A 22,839-nucleotide genomic window follows, 5' to 3' on the forward strand; every position below is an offset into this window, starting at 1 on the left:
ATTTACAGCTCCAGTGTTGTAGTCTGGGCACTGCTAGGTTTACATTAACAAGGTACAGGCAGCAGGAGCAAAAAGGAAAACCTAATCTTGTCCTTTTGCATAGTTTCATTCTTATACTCCAATCCTTCATATCCTGCACTCTGCTCATCACTGTGCTGGACCCTACTGCAGCCAGGAGGGCAAGGGGGATTGCGACCTGAAACATTACACCAAAGCTCTGTGAGCACAACAGGCTGAAGATTCCCTGAGGGAAATCCTTGCCTGGGCTTCCTAAGAGGTAACTGGAGAGCTGCTGTGCCTTCCCTGTCCACTGCATGAGAGCCAGACAGCGTCTGAACAATTGCTATTTGATTTGGGTTAAGAGTCAGACACCACCCGGGGCAACATCCAGACTGCACCAGGGATTCTGTTTCCGGAAACAGAAACAACAGGTGGGAATTTGCAATGGCAACACTTTACACACTTAGAGCACCACTGGGCTTCGGTGCTAAAGAATACTCTCAATATTACTACAGCACAATGCAAAAAATCACCCTGAAACATGTGTTTCAGGGTGATTTTTTGCATTGTGCTGTAGTAATATTGAGAGTGGAATCTATCCCCAAACTCTCTGACCTTTTGTAACAGCTGATGATCTCAAACTCAGGGATGCAAGTGCTGCCTTACTTTTTTTGCTGCTCTAATTTATGTCTGTCAGATGAATGTGCACCACATCATGCAGTGAGACAGCATGGAGGTAGTGAAAGTGGGCTGCTGTATGACAGGAAAAGAGTGTTACTTTCAGAACTCCACCATTTCAGTTATGGCTGTAATCCTGATTTCATTAGTTATCTGATAGAGCGGGAGAAAAATTGCAGCAGGTCATTGGTGACTTCAATCATGCAAAGCTATAAGGAAAAAATAGTATACTCTGATTTCTGGAAGTATACATGCTCTATGAAGGCCTTCCTGTCATCTCTATTGGTACAGACAATACTTGGATGGACAAAATTTCTCTCTGAAGACACCAAATGTTTTGTGAATCAAACTAAGCTCCATCACACAAACCTATTTTTTCTTCTCAGCTGACATCCACAGTCAGAAACCTGTCATTGCTGTTCCTTCTTCATTTGAAGAGAAAATTCAAGAGAAAATTCAAGTTCAAGAGAAAATTTGCTCAGCTTCTAATTTAGACAATATATTTTATCACCTCTGACTACCTGGCTTAAAATACTAGGTAGGTACATCACTCATTTCTTAATTTAGTGCTTCTTCATGGAACCTATTAATGTTGAATGGACTGATGGCTTCATGACTACTTCCACTTTGCCTGAATGACTGAAACTATGCAAACAGAACAACAAAACAAGAAATAGGCTTCTTAAATACAAAGCTATTGAGAAGATAATACCCATAATAAACTTTCTGTAATCATTCTGGTCTGGGAACAATTCCAAGTGTAGGAAGACCATGTGTTACTATGCTTCTATAATGAATAGAACTTCACAATCCTACTCATAAAAAATATATTTTTAATATTTAAGCAGCACTAATTTATAACATTTCTGAGGCCAACAGGTGAAAAAAATTGGCAGAGTAAAAGTGTACATGCTGGGCACAGAAATGAGAAAGTTTTGTCTTGAAAAAGTACACGCTCCCACTTTTCCTTTTACAGTGAAATGCTGGACTGGTTGTCACCAGACACCTCAGACTATCAGGTTAATGCTTAGTGAATGTTCCCTTCATGTTTATACCTGAAGGAAAGCTGAAGTGATTTGTTTAAAATGCCCTGTGGCATTCAAAATGCCCTACAAACCCTCCGAGAAGCTCGGCTCCTAAGCCACAACTCCGGTCTAGCACTGCAAGAGGCACAGCAAAATTCCACATATGGCATTACAAACGTGCCCTAAACTCTGCCCCAGAGGGACCATCTTTGGGGCCAAGAGAGCACTTCATTCTCAGCTCCCCTGCAGACCTTTGGCTCTGTGCTCAGGCTGCTGCACAGGGCGCCAATTAGCGCCAGCCGATTGCTCCTGCGATGTGCACACCTCCCAGCTCATCTCCTGCGGGTCACTGGGTGTTGACAACTCTGCCCAACATTCACTAAGGCCCAGTTTGGATTAGCAATGCAGCGGGAAGGTCCTGTGCCACACTGCCCTCCAACCTCTCTCGTGTAAGCAATTTGAATACAGCAACTTCTCGGCTGCAAATTGACTCGTTTCAGAGGGAGGGATGTTAGAAAAGTCCAGAAGCAAGTACATTTACAAAGCCTGCCATAAAGTGTTATTGGGAAATTAAACTGTGTCTTGCCCCTTTCGCCTCTTGCTATGTAGACTGCATTTGAAGGATTTCATTAGGGCCAGAGGCCAGAGCTTACATTTCTGTTGCCAAGTGAAATGAATCATGGAAGTAATTGACTTAACTGGGAATTCCAATAAAATACTGGGTTTGACCTGGGAGTCAACAAATATTTGGCCACTTCAACATTTTTAAGACGTGAGCAGGAAGATTATGGTTTTAGAATAAGAAAAATACATAGTTATAAAGTCTTCTTCAGTCTAATTTAATAAACTCATCTCAACAAGCTTATGAGAAAAAAAAGTCTTACCTGAAAAGTATGTAGCATTGTAGGTTATAGCATACCTGCAGTAGCTAAACTTTCACTGCTGTTAGTACTTTAAAGTGTACTGTGTGGTATCCCGATGTATATTTCCCTTGAGCTGCAATCACTTTTACTAGCTAAACTTCTGCCAGATACTTATCATAGATCCTACAGAATTGATTCCAGTGCCAGTCACTACCAGTGGGAGCAACACCCTGTGATGGTTCATTTTGCCTGCATTCTCATTCCTGATGCTGCTCTGGAATGGAAATGGGATACAAACAGTGTGTATCCTCCTCCTTCCCAGACTGATTCCTTAGCTAATACTCAAGCGGTACAATAGGGTTTTTTTTAATCACATTAAATGAGTATAACCACAGTGCACACGCATTTATACCTGGTATAAGACATCATGACTGCAGCCATGGAAGGAATTGTAAAGGAATTTTTTGCATAGGTTGTTGTTGGAATTGTAAAGAAATTGTATGTATAAGATGTCATAGAAGTTGTTAAAATGTATCATTTTCATACAGAATCAGAACTGCTGTTATTCTAAGATGAAGAAGGTGTTACAAACTTTCTGTTCATCTAATCCAGCTCAGCCACATCTGTACTCTAGAGGTATGTAAACACTCAGCAAAAATAGAAGGATATCTGCTCAGCAGTGTCAGCCACTTGAGGTGCTCCATTTCCTTGACTCCCGCTCATCTCTGACAGATGATTGTAATGCAATAGCTCAAAGGAGATAGGAAACAGGAGATTGAGACACCCCTGCAGGGCTCCACTGAGTTTCAAAGGTGCCAGCAGCAAGAAACACAGTAAATTAAAAAGCTAGAGTGACAAGAAGTGCAATCTTTAGAGCTAAATATATATTGTATGTTGTATGAAGGCACAATATAAAGGGCTTCTACTGGAGAATAGCTTTACAGCAAAGACAGATATCTAAGACTTAAATTGGCTAAGTTAACCAATAAAAATATAATAAAAAAAATGAAGCATTCTGAGTGTGGACCCCATGCAGGAAGGCATGAGAAAGCAGCTGGGGACTTTTATGTTCCCCTTGCTCCTGACACTCAAAGCACCCCACAGCCAAGCAGAACCAGAATCCCTGCTTGTATTGGGGCCAGGTTTAAAGCAACTCAAAGGGACACATTCTGCTTGTTGAAGCAAGAACATTCTGCTTGTTGCAGTCCTGTCCATTCCAGCTTGACATGATTGCCAGAATTCCTGGGCTTTACAGGTAGAGCTGAGGCTGTTCTTTGTGGCACCTGATGTACCCACTTTGCTGGTGACTCATGATGCTACCCCAGAATTTTACATTTATCTTTGCTAAGATACCAGGCAACAAAGAATGAAAATAAATAGGATTCTATTATTCTTGTTTCTTGAGAACTGGGCTGAGGAGAGCTGTTTTTCAATGCCTTTTAAGAAGAAAGAAGGTGCAGAAACTGTCATGCTGAATTGCAGAATTTGGGACAGGTCTTTATTACACAGATGGGAGAAGTCCACCAATTTTCCTGGACATTTTTACTTCACAAAGAGGACTTCCCTATATCATAAAAAAGAGGGATGTATTCCTACTAGATCACATTCTATGTATAATAGAGGGTTGTATATATTAAAAAATGAATTTCATTCAGTCAATGAGTACCTTTTGGTATGTAGGTGGGAAAACAGTACTTAAAGAAAATAATTTGTTGCAAGAGAAAGCTAGACAAATTCCTATTAGAGGAATGACATTTTTAAGACAAAGAATATATTTTAATTAAAGCTGCCTTTAATGAAAGTTGTTTAAGGTTATGTCAGCTAAATCCTGAAAGTCTTTAAGTCAAACCTGATCATCTTTTTAAACTCTGTGTTAGAGCACAACAGAAGTGATAAGCTTGAGACAGCTTTATTTAGTGTGGCTCTATGGCCTTTGGTAGGTCATGGGGTCAGAGAATATCAGTCACCAGTGCTGCCTTTTCTGATGACTTTAATCTTTAAAACCTTCCCATGAAACTGTGTGACCTATCGTTAGCAAAACACATAAAAAATGGCCAAAGTGCATATTTGGTTGCACATGACATCATAAATTACAAAGAGGACTATTCTGAACAACGAGTTTTCCCTGGAATTAAACAAGAAAAAAATGGGGAAACAGGGCTCCCACTGTCAGCACTGCCTGACAGCAGACACCACCAGGATGAGCTGATGCTGTGGTGCCCCAGGCAGGTCTCCACCCCCAAGCAGTCACTCACCTCTGCCAGAGGTGAAACCTTCTCGAAATCACTTTGACCGAGCTCCCCAAACAACACATTTGTAAAACACCAGCACTAACATCTTACCCTGGGAAGAACAAGGCGGTGCTGACTAGCTGTGTTTGATCTCATGCTCCCCTCCTCCCTCACTAACTTTCACAGCTCCAAGACCATGAAAAGCACCCAATTTCAGTTCTGTATATCCTTTCGCAAAAGTTTCACTTGATTAGAATAAAGGTTGTTCAAATACTTTTACTCATAAAAAAGGGACATGCTAAAAAAAGACGTTATTAAAGATATATTCAACCTCAAGCCAAGACACTGAAATCAAACCAAACATAAAAGACTAGGGAAACACACTGTAACTCACTCAATAGTGTAACAAAATGCTATCACTGCAGAAAAACACAAAAGTAATAAAAGTAACTTCGACCTTAGTAGCTTTTAAAGTGTTAGGTACTGATGAAAATTTCCTAACCTGATTTAAGAAATCTATTCTGATCTACAGCCTTTTATTTTTTCTGTGATGTGAATATTCAAAAGCCTCAAGCATTTTCTCTAATTCTAAGTTGAAGTTCAAGGAATTAATCTACAATTTTTTGAAAAATTACTTTAAATAATAACAATATTGTAATATATTCCACAGCCACCACCATTCCTTTACACACGTTATGGAAGGATTTCCTGACAAGTAGGAATGAATTAGGAGTTAAATGTCTTTGTAAACACAATTTGAGCACTTGAGAAGATAAATAAAAATGTTAGGAGACCAAATAACCAAGAAGCTGAATTTATCTCTGTTCAGATTGCAGGTATATTGCAGTTTGTTTTTATAGCAAAAGACAAGCAGCTGTAATGGAAGCTCATGAACCTCCTTTACAATTATCACTTGTTTTATTAACAGGCAGTGAAACCCAGAAATAAGGGTCAGGAACACAGCAACTCTATTCTTCTACATTAGAAACATCATGTTACAAAGACTGACAGGTTCCTCAACCTGAGAAAACAGACCCATTCCTACATGAGCTTTTGCTCTAGAAACAGCCAAGTTCTTTCATTCCTATAGCAAGAAACAGATTTTACTTTTATACAATTTAATCAAGGAACCAAATAGAAGATGAAAAACTTGTAAATTGACCATGTTTTAAATGCTTACCTGGAGCTGCACAAACTTCCTTACTAGAAAACACTTGCTTCTTATTAGTGAGGGTACTTGGGTTTGGGTGGGATATTTTTGTGTTGTTGTTGTTGTTGTTTTTTAACTCTACACACACCATTGAGCAATATCAGTCCCGATACAGAATTCAGTATGCACATGATTGGAAACTGCAGAATTAATGTGCAATTTAAACTCAGCCTAAATGCTTATCTGGGCTTGATTATTAAATAGCTTGTGATTTATTATTAAATAGCTTGTCTTTAACACACAGCACTAATGTTGCTTCATTCAATACACAAGATAGACAATGCTCATTTTAAAAGCAGTTCACTGCTTTGTTTTGTTCCATTACTCGTATTGCAATCCTTTGTATCACACTTTATTTCCTATCTGTGGTTCAAAACCTGTTCTGAAGACAAATTAATTTACTTTGCCCAGGCAGTTGTTTGGAGCTCATCATCAGAGGATACAGCAATTCAGCCGTATTATTTTTACTGCAGCCTGGGAAAAAAGTCAGCATCTGTCTTGTAAAGATGACAAAAGATGTGCAGGGAGACAGACACAGGTACACCAAATCTGAGACATCTGGCACACGAGCTGTACGAGAAGATAGCACTACTCATTATTCTGTAGACTCAAAACAACCCCCTAGTGACTTCAGGAGCAGACATGGGTGTTCAAGCCTCTGATTAATCAGAGTGTAGGATCTCACAGGCAGCACGCAAAAGCCAGGGAATACACTCATGATATGAAAAAATTATTGACTTTGCTAAACATCCCTGGCAGGAACAAGACTACAGGCCTATTATTCAAAGTCTTATCTAGTTTTTCACCTATATATTTCCTTTCCTGTAGTCTTTGATTTATCTACTACACACCATCCACCTGCAAGGAATGAAGTCTTTTCCACTGTACAAGTTCCATGGGCAGGTCTAATTCAGGGTCTGGATAAGGCAGAAATCCCCCAGGAGGTGAGGACATGGGGAGAGAGAAAGAGGCAGTAGATAATTACAGAGCTAAAGAGTGCTCTAGTGCACGTGAACCAATGAGCTATCTTAAATGACCTTAAATCTGCCAATTTTTTAACCTTTGAGTACTTCACTTTGGTACCTTAAAAATACTCTTTCTATGTTATTTCTTTCATGCTACTGCCATACAAAATCCTGTGTTTTATATGCCAGAAAACTTGTTTATGCTGCAACAGAATTTTGGTAGGGCAATAGAGGACTAAAGGGACCTTTCCATACATAACTTTTTAAACGTCATGCTTTGCTTTTTACTTAAAGGCAATTTTGATTTAGTTAGATTTTGTTTGATTGGTTAACGATTTTTAGGGGGGAGATAGTTGTGTTTTATTTAATACATGGAATTATTTTAATGTGTGTGCCTTTCTTGAAAAACTGCACATTCTAAATAGTCCTTTTTTTTTTTTTTTAATGAAGAATGTCTTTTCCATTATATTTATTGACAAATAAGCCTCAAATCTCATTTGAGAACTGAGATTTGGATCACTTTAAAAGACTGTACAAAAAAATGAAAACTAGCTGAAGATCTAAAGTGGGACATCCCACATCCAGGAGTGGGACCATCCACAGCAGGACTCTGATACTGTGGGGCACACTGCAAACACGCCATTAAGAGTGTCACCTAAATAAGCCAAACAACTTCACCATAAGAAAAATACTTAAATTCCGTGTGGTTCTCCGATTTCCATAAGTATTTTGCAGTTTTGCCTGCGAATTGGCAGGGTATTCTTTCCCGTTTGGGCAGTGGAAGCCCCCTGGCTTTGGGTAGCACAAAGACGCGGTTTGTACAGCCCAGGCTGCGCGGGTGAAGCCCGAGAGGGACGAGCCGGGCTGGGAGGAGGATGAAGGATGCCCGGCCCCGGCTGGGAGGAGGATGAAGGATGCCCGGCCCCGGCACGGAGGAGGATGAAGGGTGCCCGGCCCCGGCTGGGAGGAGGATGAAGGATGCCCGGCCCCGGCTGGGAGGAGGATGAAGGATGCCCGGCCCCGGCTGGGAGGAGGATGAGGGATGCCTGGCCCCGGCACTGAGGATGAAGGATGCCCGGTCCCGGCACGGAGGAGGATGAAGGATGCCCGGCCCCGGCACGGAGGAGGATGAAGGGTGCCCGGCCCCGGATGGGAGGAGGATGAGGGATGCCTGGCCCCGGCACTGAGGATGAAGGGTGCCCGGCCCCGGCACGGAGGAGGATGAAGGATGCCCGGCCCCGGCACGGAGGATGAAGGATGCCCGGCCCCGGCACGGAGGAGGATGAAGGGTGCCCGGCCCCGGCACGGAGGAGGATGAAGGATGCCCGGCCCCGGCACGGAGGAGGATGAAGGATGCCCGGCCCCGGCACGGAGGAGGATGAAGGATGCCTGGCCCCGGCACTGAGGATGAAGGATGCCCGGCCCCGGCTGGGAGGAGGATGAAGGGTGCCCGGCCCCGGCACCGAGGAGGATGAAGGGTGCCCGGCCCCGGCACCGAGGAGGATGAAGGATGCCTGGCCCCGGCTGGGAGGAGGATGAAGGATGCCCGGCCCCGGCAAGGAGGAGGATGAAGGGTGCCCGGCCCCGGCACGGAGGAGGATGAGGGATGCCCGGCCCCGGCACGGAGGAGGATGAAGGATGCCCGGCCCCAGCACGCTGCTTTCCGGCGCCGGACCAGGAGCATCCTCTAGCGGCCAGCGCCTCGGGAAGCCCCTGAGTCCCCCGGGAACAAGAATCTTCTGGAAGGCGGAGAGAAACAGCAACCGAGGAAAACGGGCAGAAGCCAGAAGGGTACTCAGAAGATGAAGGATATTTTGCCGGTCTCATTTATACCTCCATGTCAGACTAAAAGGGAGACAGCTCCCTCCTAGGTTATGAGTAGCACAGGGAATCATTTCCTTTCCCACTCTGGAGCACCCTCATCATCAGATGTGCTTTGGTGTATAAGAAAACAACAACAAAAGGAGCAGAACCCCCCCCTGCCCCCCCTACATACAAACAAAAAAACCAAATGCCACAATCCCCCCCAAACACCCACAAAAACTCCAAATGGAAACAACCCAAAACATTGAAAGGGCTGTGTACACAACTCTGAAGTGTGTTACATTTGCATGAAACTTGTAGCCACTTCACTTAATCAACAGCTGCATTACATTCTAATCAGCTTATGGTGAAAAAAAAGAGGGACAAATGCAAAAGAAAAAGGAGCAATCACATGAAGTTGCCATTTCCCCAGACCATAAAACAATTTCATTGTGGTTAAAAATAAACAAATAATCAACAAACCAAAAACAAAATCAACCAAACAAAGAAATAAATATATTAAAAATATATAAAGAATTGCCCAGTAAGGCTTCCCCAGCTTAACTGCTTGGGAACTTTAGAGAATTTGGTACAGATGTGGACTGAAGTTTGGCTCTCTGTATATTACTATGAGCTGGGATTGAGGCAAGTAAAAAGCCTATGGTGGGTACACACTGCCTGAAAACATAAATCAGTTTGTTAGGGCATAAATCACACAGGAAAGTCCAGGAGCTAGAAGGCAAAGCACAAGTGTCCAATGTTTTACAGCCCACGAGGATTGCACCTGGGATCACAAATGGTCACCTTAGGAGCTGCAGGAGGAACATGACTGAGACACACTGCGTTTGATGGGGAGGATGGCTCTTGGGAGAGAAGAGCTGCTTTCTCTCAGGCAGCATTTGCCCTCCAAACACATCAAAACAGAAAACATTCACCTGGGCTTCTCTTCATAGTCTAACACATTCCAACCATGCCTGGATTAGGAAAAAAAGTAGCATATTTTGACCTGTATGACAGCAATATGGTCCAGGGCGGCCAGTATATTTATAAAAGTTTGACTCCCAGTCAAAGCTTAAAATTAGTCATATCCTGATGGGTAATATTTTGAAATAAAATTTTCTAATTTACCATGGGTTTCTACAGAGGATAATTTTAGGGAATCTTTGCCATGATTTAAAGCAAACTCTATTTGCCTGTCTTCTCATGAAAGGAAAGTGTGACTCAGTTTTCTCCTATTTCTGCCTGGATGCAGTCAGACACAGCAGAGCACCATGCCAGCAGCAGTGACTAAGCCACCATGTGCCTGTGGCTTAGCCATGACCTGGCCACCATGAGTGGCACTCCAGAATCTCAGACTCTGCTGCCTGAGGCTGCTGGCCCTGATGTACTCATCACTGAAGAGAAACAGATAAAGAAATAAAGTATTACTGATATCCACATTGCTCTAGATGGAGAAAACAAGAAATAGAGAAAATTGGAGAAAACAAAAAATTCACAGGAAAACAAAATTACTTCTGCAGTGACAACTATCCTTCAAGCATGTGACCTACACTCCTCTCAAGGAACCCTGAAACTTAATTTTTATATGCATGGCACAGATCACACATACTGCTGACGCAGTGTCACAAACATTTTATATTTCAGTGGGGTGGAAACCTAGAGACACTTCTGGTAAAGACACAGTGTCACAGGAGAGCATTTACACTCAAATTTCAATCAGACTTCAAATCAGGTCATGACATAGCACATATACATTGTTATGCATGTGTGTGTGTGTGTGTGTGTGTGTGTGTGTGTGTACATACCTTCTGTACCTAATTAAATATACACACAAAATGATGCACACTTAATTGGCTATTACAACTTAAGACAGTTATTGTCTACATAGCTTTAAGAATGCAAACATATGCTCAGGGGGAGGAAAAAAATATGAGAAACTTAAAAGAATAAGGAACAAAAGATATGATAAAGTCCAGGTACAATTCTGGTAAGTTTGCCAGTAAAAGATGGACCAGAAGGCAACAAGAGAAAAGCAAAGAGGATGACCTATGGTGTAAGAACATAAAACAAATTAGAAAGCTCCAAAATTACTAGCTGGATAGAGGATGTGGTAATGATTATTCCCTCTTTCCCATTAGGGAGCCTCAAATAAAATTCTCAGGCAGCTGCTCTAAAACCTACAAAAGAAGTACATTTCCATAGAGCTCATACCTAGATCCTGGAACTCATTGTCACAGAACACTTCATTAAGAGTAAATGTTACCAAGAAAATGTTGCAAATATATGCAAGAAGGTAAATCCCAGCCTACTAACATAAAGATACAGATATGACCTCTGGCTTAGGACAGTCAGCTGCCTGATCCATAAAAAATAAGTACAGAAAAGATGAAGAAATGTCACTATTTACCTGACCAATTCTTAATGTTTTTTATTCTTGACCTCTGTAAGTTTTATTTTACTTTTCTTCTCCATGTAAGCTTATGTCTTCTTTGTAGGTCTATGAATCACTTTACCCATCACAGATGTTTCATACTTTGTTGCTACTGCTGTAATCACCAAACATTCACAGCATCCTTCCAAAACTGCCTACTCCTGTACAATTCAGCGATGCTCTTTCAGCATCCCAGAGTAACCCAAGAAAAGTGTTTGTATTTATTCCTTTCTAAATCATTCAGTAATTTTCACCTGGTAGGTTTAATATTTGTTTTTATTACCTTTATATTTCACCTTACAATACTGAACTTCTGGGACTTTTAAAAATGGAGAAGTAAAAAAATCACAACTTATAAATAGTTATATGATAATCCTATACACATAACAATGAAATTAAGAACAGAACAGCTCTTTTTAACCACATCTTTGTCTTACTAATTTGCTGAAAAATGCATTTACAGATTGATTCTTCATTAATTACTAAAGCTTTATTAATGCTACATGTAACATGAGCTATTATTCCTCCAGTAGAGATACTCCAGGAAAATTTCACAGGCCAAAGATGGATTGGATTCCCTATCAAAGAGCTGAAACTGCTCCACATTCAAGTCCATATTGCTGCAACTTTGCCAGCTAAAAAGAGCAGAGCTAAGCACCTTTCATTAGAGTTCTTGCAAGCTGCACAGAGATTAAGGAATCATATAACTTTAAAACAGGTTTCTAGCTGAAATTTTTACAGCCTTTACTACAGTGGAGTTTAAACCTCCATGGCTGAGGTTTGTAACTGCTACCAGAATGTTACAGAGCAGCAGGAGGCTCATTACCAAAACCAGAAGCTGAAGAATAAAAGACCAGCTCATCATTCCATGACATGCAAAGGACATCTTAACCATGACTGCAACCCAGTATTAAGCCAAACACAGTCAATAATCACTGAAACATTATTGTATTTTGTTCACATAAATATGTTGTCAACATAATAGTCTGCTGAAAGCAAACTGATACCTTTTCACAGGCAGGGATCCAGTACCTTCAAAATGTTATCATCCAAGTGTAAAAATACAGATAATTTAAACTATCACCTGGACTGGGTTTTTCTTTAGTGTCTTTTCTTCCTTTTTTTCCCTTGTCAAAAAAAAAAAAATACAATTCTACTTCCTCAAATTTGAAAAGACTGGAAAAACTCATCCTTTTAATAAAGGAATTGGTTATTTAACCAATCTGTTACAAAACAGACTTGATTTGATACTGGTGTGATGAAGTTGGGAAAACTTGAAATACAAATTTTACAGTATAAAATGGAAGGTTCATGGTGGAGAACAGGCACTTGAGCTCCTGCTGCCTCTGTACAGCAGACAGGCTGACACATTTTATTGTTGCCTAGACATATTCTACCTGCTTTAACAAAAGAAATTTTACCTCATATTCTGTGACAACAAAATAATATCTGTATAGTAAATCACTCAGAAAACAGTCACTCCCAGGAATACTAAAAGCAAACTAATTCAGTTTCCTTGTGAATAGACAGTACTGAAGTTTTATGGTTGCCACCTCATGTCCCATCTGCTTCTGTTCTTCACACCAGAAAAAGCCTCACAAAATGTGTGAGTATTCCATTGACTTAGTAAAGAGGTTTACAGGTTTTTCAGCAGTGTAGGGGTATGTCACAGTCTCAGTACTGGGATAGGGAAGTTTGTTAATCAGAAATAAAGTTTTCTGTGCCTTCACTGAATGTAATGAAAGCTGTACAGCTTGGCCTTTTTAAAAAATTACATCCCCATCCCCAATTTGCCTCAGCTTTAGTCAATATTCCATGACCTGCCTTCACAAGGCTAATATTAACTTAAATCACCCATTTTGAGGAACCAGATTTATAGGTTCTCCTGTCTTTATAAAAGGGGGATACTCAATAACAAGACTTTCAGACTAGAATATGTTACATACTGATTTTTGTATATTTACCCAGATCAGAAATAGGAGAGGATTTACAGGCCTTTGGTTTAGTTTTATTGGTCTGGGCTCTTTTTTTACATACAACATACCAAATTTAACTTAGACCCAAATTATTCAAATTATCTGGACCAAATTATTCATTAAAAAAAAAAAAGGTAGTAAAATACTTTTTAAAAGATACGCTAAAATATTTGGGAATTGAAAATATTCTTCAAAAACTACAAAAATATAGCACATTTTCAGAATATAATGTTAAAATATCCATACTTTTCACAATGGAATTTTGTTATTTTGGGAAATCTGCACAATCTTGTTACAATTTCATTTTTTATTTAGAAGAATAATCTTACTAATTTGCTATATAATGGCCTGCAGATATCTAATATGTTTAAGTAGGTGTAACAAAATCCACATCAAGAGTACACCTGAAGGAAAAGTTTGAGCATGGAAAAGTTCAAGCTCTAGAGTTATTCAGGCTGAGCTAGGCAAATAATATCTGGGAAATCTCACATGCATAATGACAGCAGAGCCATATGCCTCTAAAACTGCTTAAAATAAACCCAGATACTCTATAAGTATTGGAAGAGAACAGAAAGTGAAGCTAAAGTAACTTTTTCAAGAAAATGCTGGGAAAAAAAGGGAAGTGCAGTATGTCATTGGGAAAAACATTTTTGGCATAAAAGTGGAAGGAATACAGACTGTAAAAAAATAAAAAAATAAAATTAATATTAAAAAAGTCCTTTATGCAATTGCTTCGTGTCAGAGCAAGTGTCAAACCTGCTGCTTTCATTATAGATTTTGTGCATTTCATGATATTAATTTAAAGTCATACACTGTAAAAGCATTGGGCTAAGACATAACCTGTATCTGGACTAATGCAGTTCTATTTGTCAGGTATGCTGAGGTCTGACAAAAGGCAGCCAGACAGGAGAATCTATTGCATTTCTCATATTTGCATGTAGTAAAATGATCTAGGCATGGACATCTGGGGGTCCAGTGTATGTCTGTATTTCACTCATATAAAATATATGGAATAACATGCATTATATGCTCTAATCAGGAATATAATCCTTGTAATTTCCTGCAATTCATAAGATTCAGAAGTGCCAAAAGAAGCATATTTAAGGTTTAGAAAAGCATATTTATGAGTTGCAAATTTTTGTGTTTGAAGGGCTTTCTGAAGCATTGATAGCACCCTCTCAGATTCAGGTTCTACACTTTTTCCACTGAAAGTCACTGAGACCATCTCTCCAAAATTGTTTTTTATTACAAGTTTTAACATCACTAAGTGCTTTTTCAGTATTTTACTTCAGTTTAATTGATCTTTTGCAAACTACTTATCAATTAGGATTTATTAGAAACAAATCAATGCTCTTGACTAGGCTTTCAAAACTGGTTCACCCACTCAACAGATTTTGGATTTTGAGATGCACAGCAGACAAAAAAAAATATTTCTACTTCCAGTTCCAGGTTTGCCTGTACTATTAATGGGAAAGTACAGTTCTAAGACAACGGGCACCTTACAGTTTCAGGCAGCTGGGTTTCATTCACGGCTAGATTCTGCACCTTGCTGAAAAGGATTCTGTTAGGAAAGAATTCTGAGCTGCAGATCTTCTCTTTAGCCAAGTTCCAAGGCCGAGTGGCTGCCCTTGCACACAGCTGCTCTGTGGCTGCACTGCAGAAGCCATCAGTGAGCTTCTTCCCACTCTCTAACTTCAACACCCGGGTTCAATTATTGCTCATTTAGGTGATGCAAATTCTTGGGTGATCTAACTGGCAATCAATACAAATTCTTAGGACACGCACCCCTTACCTTGTCAAAAGCAAATTTCATTAACTGGCAACTTGTTTCTGCTGACCACTCATCATTCAATAAAGGAATAAAAACCACCTTCGATACAGTGAGGAAAGATGCACTTAGCAAGTGCATTAACTTATCAAGTTCTGCTCAGGTTGTCTCCTCTCCTATCATTTGGATTACTGCATAGAGCTTAATAGCAGGACCCAGCTGGATTCTCTGCTCCATAGACTGGGGAAGAATCAGTTTATAAATGATTGCTTATGACAACTGAATTATCCAGAAGTTTAGAGTTAAGTATTTGCTGTGCTGATCATTTAAAAGATAAGACAGTGATCATTTAATGGAATCTGAAGCATGACGTGGCTGAGGAGATTATAGTTTACAATCTACACTTTCATTACCAGAACAGCATTTAATATAGTATTCCAGAGAAGGAATGGCATAGAAAATACTGTAAAATGAAGTGGCTGCATATGCACGCGATCACGTGCTTTTATGCAGTCCTGGTGTGATGTAAAACAAGTGTATGTTAATGCCTTCCAAAAGGAGCCAGGAATTGCAATCTGTGAAACAATATACATATTGAGACATTCAATAATTAAAATAGAAGGACAGTTCACATAAACCCAAGTTTTACAAAAAACAGTTTAATTATTAAAAGGCAGGGGCAATGGTAAAAGACAATGCCTGTTTTCAAGCACATGCCATGCAAAATATTTTCCTTTCAAGAGAAAAGTTAACCTAATTGTGAAACTCTCTCAGTAGTATTTCCATCCTTAGGCAACATTTTACAGCTATTGCTCATGCTGTGCTTCTGGCAGGCAAATGTCATTTTTAAATAACATGGGAGGAATGCAGAGCTGGAGTCAGGGTTCACCAGGAAGATGAGCACAGGGCTCAGGGTTTAGTACACAGGTCACTTGGAACCAGCAGCCATACATTTTCTCAGTAATCTCTGTTGGTTAGAGATCACTGTGGTTCACAACAAAGACAGAATGTCTGTCTGTCTGGTATGACAGGTATATAGCAGCTCTCAAAACCAGACACTCTCAAAAACGACACTAATTTAGTCTCAAGCAGCATACTTGAAAGTCAAGCAGAAAGAATCACTTTTAAAACATGATTTTTCTGCTGACAATTCCCATCTTGCAGAAAATGTAGCACCAGGTTGTCCTCTGCCATTAAGCTGTAGGAGAAAAAGTGAGTGACAGAATAATGGTTCATCCTTGGCAAAAGCCAATAATAGAGAACCCAGTTTTCTAGGTTAAAGTCCAGTTACTACCCAGTTATGAAATATTTTGAAAAGTAGAAGACATCTATTAAGCTTGGTTTTTAAAACTAGTATGCAAAGATTTTCCCTGAGGAAGATTACTGTTGAAATGGGATCTTTGAATACTTTCTTGCAAAGTTTCAGGATTTGACTAATTGCAAAGCAGTTTTGTTTTGTTTAGTCAATTATTCTAGCTCTATCCCTGAAGCAGCAATAATGAATGAAAAGATAAGAAGCACCCTAATAGTGTTGCAGCTTATCAGGAGAAATATTCATCAACTTCCTCAGATGAGAAAAGTCACTAGAATGGGAACACTTTTCCTTTTTTTATTTTCTTCTTCACTTAGATAAAAGCAAGAGGATAGAATAACCTCAGAGTTTGTAAGACAAGCTCCTTATTACCTGTGAAGAAATATGGCTCCTAAAATCTAAGTGAAACACATCTACCTCTTTATTAATACATTAATAATTAATAATCTCTTTATTAATACTAAAAATCAGATGTGAATATAACTTAACAGACTTGTTTTCTTTTATTTCTTTCCTATGTTATACTAAAGATGATGCATTTGCACTGAGAGTCTCCAAGGCAGACTTCACTCCATTTTGAAGGCAAATACTTTTTTATGCCTTTTGTTGATTAGATCTGCTCAAGTAGCATAAAAATAAAAGCTTACAGATTTGTTAGTTGTTTCTCAGAAGTGATGCTTGAAGTGACTGGGGCAGTTGCCATGGGTAAACTCCTGGCCTCATTAAACTTTTCACAAAGCTTTCAACAACAGTTTGCTGGTCTAAATGCATTCTGCCAGTACTGCTGAAATTAAATGCTTCATGTACAAACCCATGGCACTTTTCCACAATTGCCATTGAATATTAATAGTACTCTGTCTTCCTTCCTACCCCATACTTAAAATTAAAATACATTTTCAAATGAAACCAAGTTTAAAAAAAAAAAAAAAGAACAGCTCGTGTGCCATTAGAAATACTCAACTGGAAACATTTTGTGACAATCTTTGTTTATTGCATATTTCTTTATCTCAGCCTGGCCATTCCTACTTCAATGTCACTAAGTACGTATTAAAATGAGTGACACTAGCCATGACCCAAACTATTGAAAGTGAGTAATGATGGGCAGCTGAGCCCCACATTGAAAAGCTGTTGCCAACCCCCCCTGCTCCTCCTCCCTCACTTTTTGCCAACCTTTTGGCCAGATCTAATTTAAATGTGAATACCTTAAGTAATTGCCAATATTTGTAAAGTCACTATATGCAACTGCATTAAAGACAACAGATTTCTGTGTACTGTTTTGCAAAGAATTTTTTTTTTTTTGGGGGGGGTGGTTTCTTTTGTTTTAATGCCCTGTAGTTGCTGGGAAGGTGCTGGGTAAAACTTGCCTTGGTGCACAATTGTTTTATACACTTTCGCCTTACTTCATTCTTTAGTGAACATCTCTGGAATAAGTAATTACTGTGGGAACACTTCTTTACAGCAATTCTCAAACAGCAAAATTGGCAGAGGTTGGTTTTATAAAGTTCACAAACTGAATGGTGCCTTATTGCCATAAACAAAGGGATTTTAACTACTAGCATTAAAATACTCTAAGAATAACAGATAAGTGAATCTGTGAATAAAGATAAGTCCTTAATTGACAAGAAAATGAAGGATTAAGCTAATGCAGCATTATAGCAATATGCCAGGGATTCAAACTTTGGCCTACATCACCATTTTGGACTAAATGATTATAAAAGCTTTTTGAATGACAGAAAGCAGGACTCCCCTGAGAAATTTTCTGCCTAAAATTTGTCAAAATAAGTGCAACTTGCACTAAGACTCAACATAGGGTCTCTAAATGAATACATAATGTATTTAGTTACTTAAGATAATTGAAGTCTTGCCAATTTAATTAAAAATAAGCCATGTACTGAAAGGAAAAGATATTTCAGAATCTCACAACTACTGGTAACCCTGTATGAATTTGATGAATGTAGTTGTTTTTATATTCTGCTTACTGGCTTTACCTGACAAATCAAAAATCTTTTGCCTGAAAAGACAATTCAGGCAAAAGTTCAGGAATCAAATAGAGAAATCATAATGGGCTTAACTGAATAAGAACTTCTAGCCTTGAACTGCACTGGGTGTACATAAATATGTATATGTTGCTCTAAATTCCATCTAGACAGTATCTTTAAAATCTCATTTCTTTTCCATTTGTCCTTGACACCCTGCACAGCCTTTGTAAAATAAATTTTAAAAAAATAAGTAAAATTAAAAACTAAATGTAAAAAGAACTAAGTGAAACCTGAAGAGTTAAAGCTTCAAGAGGTATTTCGAGCTGATCTTCCTTTTGAATTGAACTAGTGAGTGAATGTTGAAAGTAAGATAAAGAAACTTTTTGTCACTTACACTGAAATTAAAGATGTGAGAGAACCAACTCAGATTAGTACCAGTGAAAAAGATTTATTCAGACACACTTGTATAATTTTGATAACTATAGCAAAGGAGGGGATGAGACACCCTATACCTATTAATAAGTGCATAACAGCATAAATTACTCCACGTACAGTCAGAAATAGGCAATCATTTTTTGTTAGGACTGCTGGGTAGAGATATGATTCTCCTCTTCCAGGTCTCATGAAACCAGCTCTAAACCCTACAGGAATGTCACATGGGAGGGTGGTTCTGAGACCTAGTTTGTCCAAAGCAGTTAGAAACTGTATTTTCTCCTGGGACAACTAGAGCACTTTAAAAAGCCCAAAAACCTAACTTCTGTGTTGGATTGAAACCAAAGAATTGTAGAATGGTTTGGGTTGGAAGGAGACTTTAAAGGTCATTTAGTCCAACCTTCAATGAACAGGGGCATTTTCAACTAAACCAGGCTGCTCAGTGCCTCACCCTACCTGACCTTGAATTTTTCCTGGGATGGGGCATTGATGACCTCTCTGGGCAAGCTGTTCCAGGGGTTCTCCAAATGCTTTTATCCTTAATGTTTGAAGCAATCTATAAAGACATGTCACTACACAAGCATGCCCAGATATCTGTGTAAAAGCCTTGTCTTAGCCATAATTCTTCTTGAGTCATTTTGAGTTTAGAGAAGAGAAAAGCATTACTACTCAATGTAGATAAAGACACAACTTTAGTAGAGACTCAACTGTAGCTAAGTACTCAACTCCAACATTGGTTCTTCCACCTTTCCTATTTCTACAACTTCCTTCCCTCCCTGACAGCATATGAAGTACATAAAACAAAGCTACATCTGAAAGAGCAGACCTTATTTAGTGGCACCAATTACCAGGAGATGAATGACAGCTTCCACTCTGATAATGGATTGTGTTCAGAAGCCCCAAAAACCTATGAAATAACTTTGAATCCCTTCATTACTAAAAAGATGAGTCATATTTGAAAGTTTTCATTCTAACCTTGAACTGTGACAGAACATTGTCAGCAATCTTTTGGAATTTGTTAGAAATTATTTGCATAGAAAGATTCTGTTGCTGTCTAGAACTTCTGTTGAAATTGAAAGAAAAAATTGGATTTAACCCTGCTTTGAGCAGATAGTTGGACTAACTGACCTCAGGAGGTCCCTTTCAAGCTGTAATACTTCTATGATAATATTATGGTGTTAGCATATGGTAGCATCATCAGCTGCAATGATCTTGTGGACAGTCCCTCTTATATTCTTCTCTAAATTCACAGAACAGTTTTTTTTTCAGTTTCTCAAGCTTGATTAATTTTCAGACTTATTGGATGAAACAAATACCAACCTGCAACTTGAGCAATGTCTTTTTATAATCCTATGAGTTCAATTCATGTATTTGTCCCACAATACAATTTAGGTTTTTTAGCAATACATTAATTTAAATGAAGTAATCAGGTATGCATATTTTTATTTATCTGCAATAAAAAGTAATCTAATGAAGTTTTAGGTAATTTTACTGTTACTCCCTCTCTTTCCAAAGTGGGGTGAATTCTACACAGCTATCCACAGACCTAAAGATGTACAGACAAGTCCTTAAGAGTCAAACAGTCAAACTGCTATAAGAGTGAAATAGCAAAGGCAGAATCTTCTGCAGCACATTAGCTATTTATCTGACCCCTAAAAGAGAAGAGGAAAGAAAATTTGAAAATAAAAAATCCTAGAAGGAAGGGGATAAACTAGACATACAGTTGCTAAATTTGAAATGCAAGTCCCACAGTCTGGGAAAGACTCTGAGGAAGTGTTACCCACACAAGATACTTAAAATATAACCAGAGAAAAATGAGACAAAAGAAGACTACTAAAGAAATTGAATTGACAACAGCAAATTTACATTTAATAAAGTGAGCAAGTTTAAGTAGAAACAGATCTAGAAAAGCCATTCATAATAATTTTTGGGATCTATTTCTTTCTCTGGAGATTGACAAGCTCCAAAAGTGCACAAGGTTGCTATGCATGGAAGTCAATGTTTAAGAGGGCTCAGAGCCACCTCTGATTGCTTATATAGTTTACCTTTAAAATTTTATCAGAGTCAGTGTTGGTATGTCATGTCACATATAAACAGAGTTCCAAGTACTGTTTTTACTCTGAATTTCAAAGTCAAATGTAGAAAGTGGATAACTTTAAAGTTATAGTAGAACTAATTTGTTTTAGAGAAAAACTTTTCTAGAACTTCAAAATAACAAAGGAAAACATTATTTGAAAATAAAAGTATCACTAAGTAAAAATAAAGAGCAGAATGCTCCCTTGCTAGTAAAAAAGTGAAGTAATGGGGTTATGGATAAAGAATTCTATACATCAAGAGATTGTCTCTGATTTAAAAAAAAAAAAAAACTTGTACAAAGGTATGTGGAGTGCAACCGCAGCAGGAAAGAAAATGTGACAGAAATTATGTGTCTACCTCAAATATCTGCAAGGGTTTTGATTGTTTTCTTCCAGTGGATCTTTGAGAATCTAATTTTAATGGCTTCCCTTCCCAACATGGTCATTAGTTGTTGACTGAGACATTTCTCATAGAAAACACTGTAGAAGTACATCCCAAGACAGCATCTGTAGGTTACTCTTTATGTTAATCGTAAGGAGTTATGGGAAATACAACAGAACAATGTCAAAAAATTGTAACTGAAAGCTGCCCAAATCAGAGGCAATTAACTGCTGATAAAAAGTTACTTCAGATGAAAACAGAAGTGTAATGAAAGCTTAGAGGTAAATCTGATCAGTTGAACTTGGAGACCCATCTGCCATGCACAAGTCACCACAGTTTGTGCTTGGACTGTGCACCCAGGACAAAATTACCAATGCTGCATGAATGTTGGTGAAACATGGAAACAAAGTTCTAAGCTCATCTTCTGAGCATATCCTTCCAAGAGGGGAACCTGAATTTGAGCACTTACTGTCTGTTTCAGAGCAAAGTTTCAACCTAAAGTTTGCTAAAAAGCACTGTGAATACAATCACATGAGTTGGAAGACAACTTTTGTAATGAAAAGCAAGAAAAGAATGCAATGGGTCCCATTCTAACATAATTAAAGCCAATGCAGACCCATTTATAACAAATTTGCCATCTTATTTCCTGTGACAGCTTGGTTTGGGCACCAAAAACCCCAAATTCCTTTCAATTCTGTTACCTAATATAAACATGAGGTTTCCTGGTTTTAGTTCTGCTCTAACTACACAAGTTTAAATGGCACATAAAAGGTTCTAATTTTATGTGATTATGCATTATATACAAATGTATAATTTTCTTACATAGGCAGCTGTGAGAATAACATTTGCCATGGTTAAACCTTGGCAGCTTGGCATCAATGTTGAGAAAAAGAGCAGAAAATTTTCTTTACATATTAAGTTTAGCATTACTATAGTTGCAAAGCAAAGGACTTTGTTTACTGCTAAAAAAGCCATGCATGTTCACAATGTTCAGCCTTTATTTGTGAACTTTATGGAACTTCAAGCATTAATGGTATAACAGTCTTGCATTTACAGGTGACTTTTAAACAGGTTACTGCATATAATCAACATCTAGGTATACATTTTTGTCATATTATTGAAACAAAGTTCTAGGAACTTGATTAAAGTTTCTTATACCACATTTAAAACAGTATTGCTTAAACTTTAAAATCATGTGGAAATGACTTCATTTCTGAGTTAAATGCTGATTAATATCTTTTAGGAGCTGTGGGTAGTCAGCATCTCTGAGAGTCTAACATTTATTTAAGCTGTGACTAACTTTAAACTTTGATGTTTGAAATGCTTTGTGGATTTGAGGGTTTTGTTTGCTCTTCTTTTTTAAAATTATTTTTAGTATATGCTGATATTTCTTATCCTTTCCTCTTGGGGAGTTGATAATAGAAGAGGGGTGGATGTTTTTCTTCTCGCCCACTGTTTTGCTGAGATACTTAGCTGTAAAATTCATATACTTTTTGGTGGATGTTTTTCTTTTTGCCCACTGTTTTGCTGACATACTTAGCTGTAAAATTAATATACTTTTTTTAGAAAACAGACTGACTCAGGTCTTCTGTTCTTTCAGAAAAAAAAATATTTAGTTCAGTTACAATACCAAATACAGTACTATGGCAAAACTCTTGGGAGAGCCTAAGTAAACTGGGATTCAGTGCAGGAGATGGGTTTATCTCCAT

General features: G+C 38.6%; 2 protein-coding genes across 7 annotated transcripts in view; both read right to left on the reverse strand.

The window, feature by feature from the left end:
• Positions 1-22,839, reverse strand: part of LOC144248939 (uncharacterized) — a 409,608-nt gene that overhangs the window by 316,987 nt on the left and 69,782 nt on the right. The window lies entirely within an intron of this gene.
• LOC146768585 (uncharacterized) lies at positions 560-21,416 on the reverse strand. The gene has a single exon (XM_085589579.1). It carries the CDS (start codon positions 8,797-8,799, stop codon positions 7,624-7,626), a length of 1,176 nt encoding a protein of 391 aa, XP_085445705.1. The 5' UTR covers positions 8,800-21,416; the 3' UTR covers positions 560-7,623.

This window comes from Lonchura striata, chromosome 1 (genome assembly GCF_050655825.1).
Source record: "Lonchura striata isolate lonStrDom1 chromosome 1, ASM5065582v1, whole genome shotgun sequence".
NCBI classification, from domain to species: domain Eukaryota; kingdom Metazoa; phylum Chordata; class Aves; order Passeriformes; family Estrildidae; genus Lonchura; species Lonchura striata.

Bases quoted from the DNA above. Each gene is read 5' to 3' on its own strand.
- LOC146768585 (XM_085589579.1), bottom strand. From the start codon at position 8,799: ATGAGACCGGCAAAATATCCTTCATCTTCTGAGTACCCTTCTGGCTTC.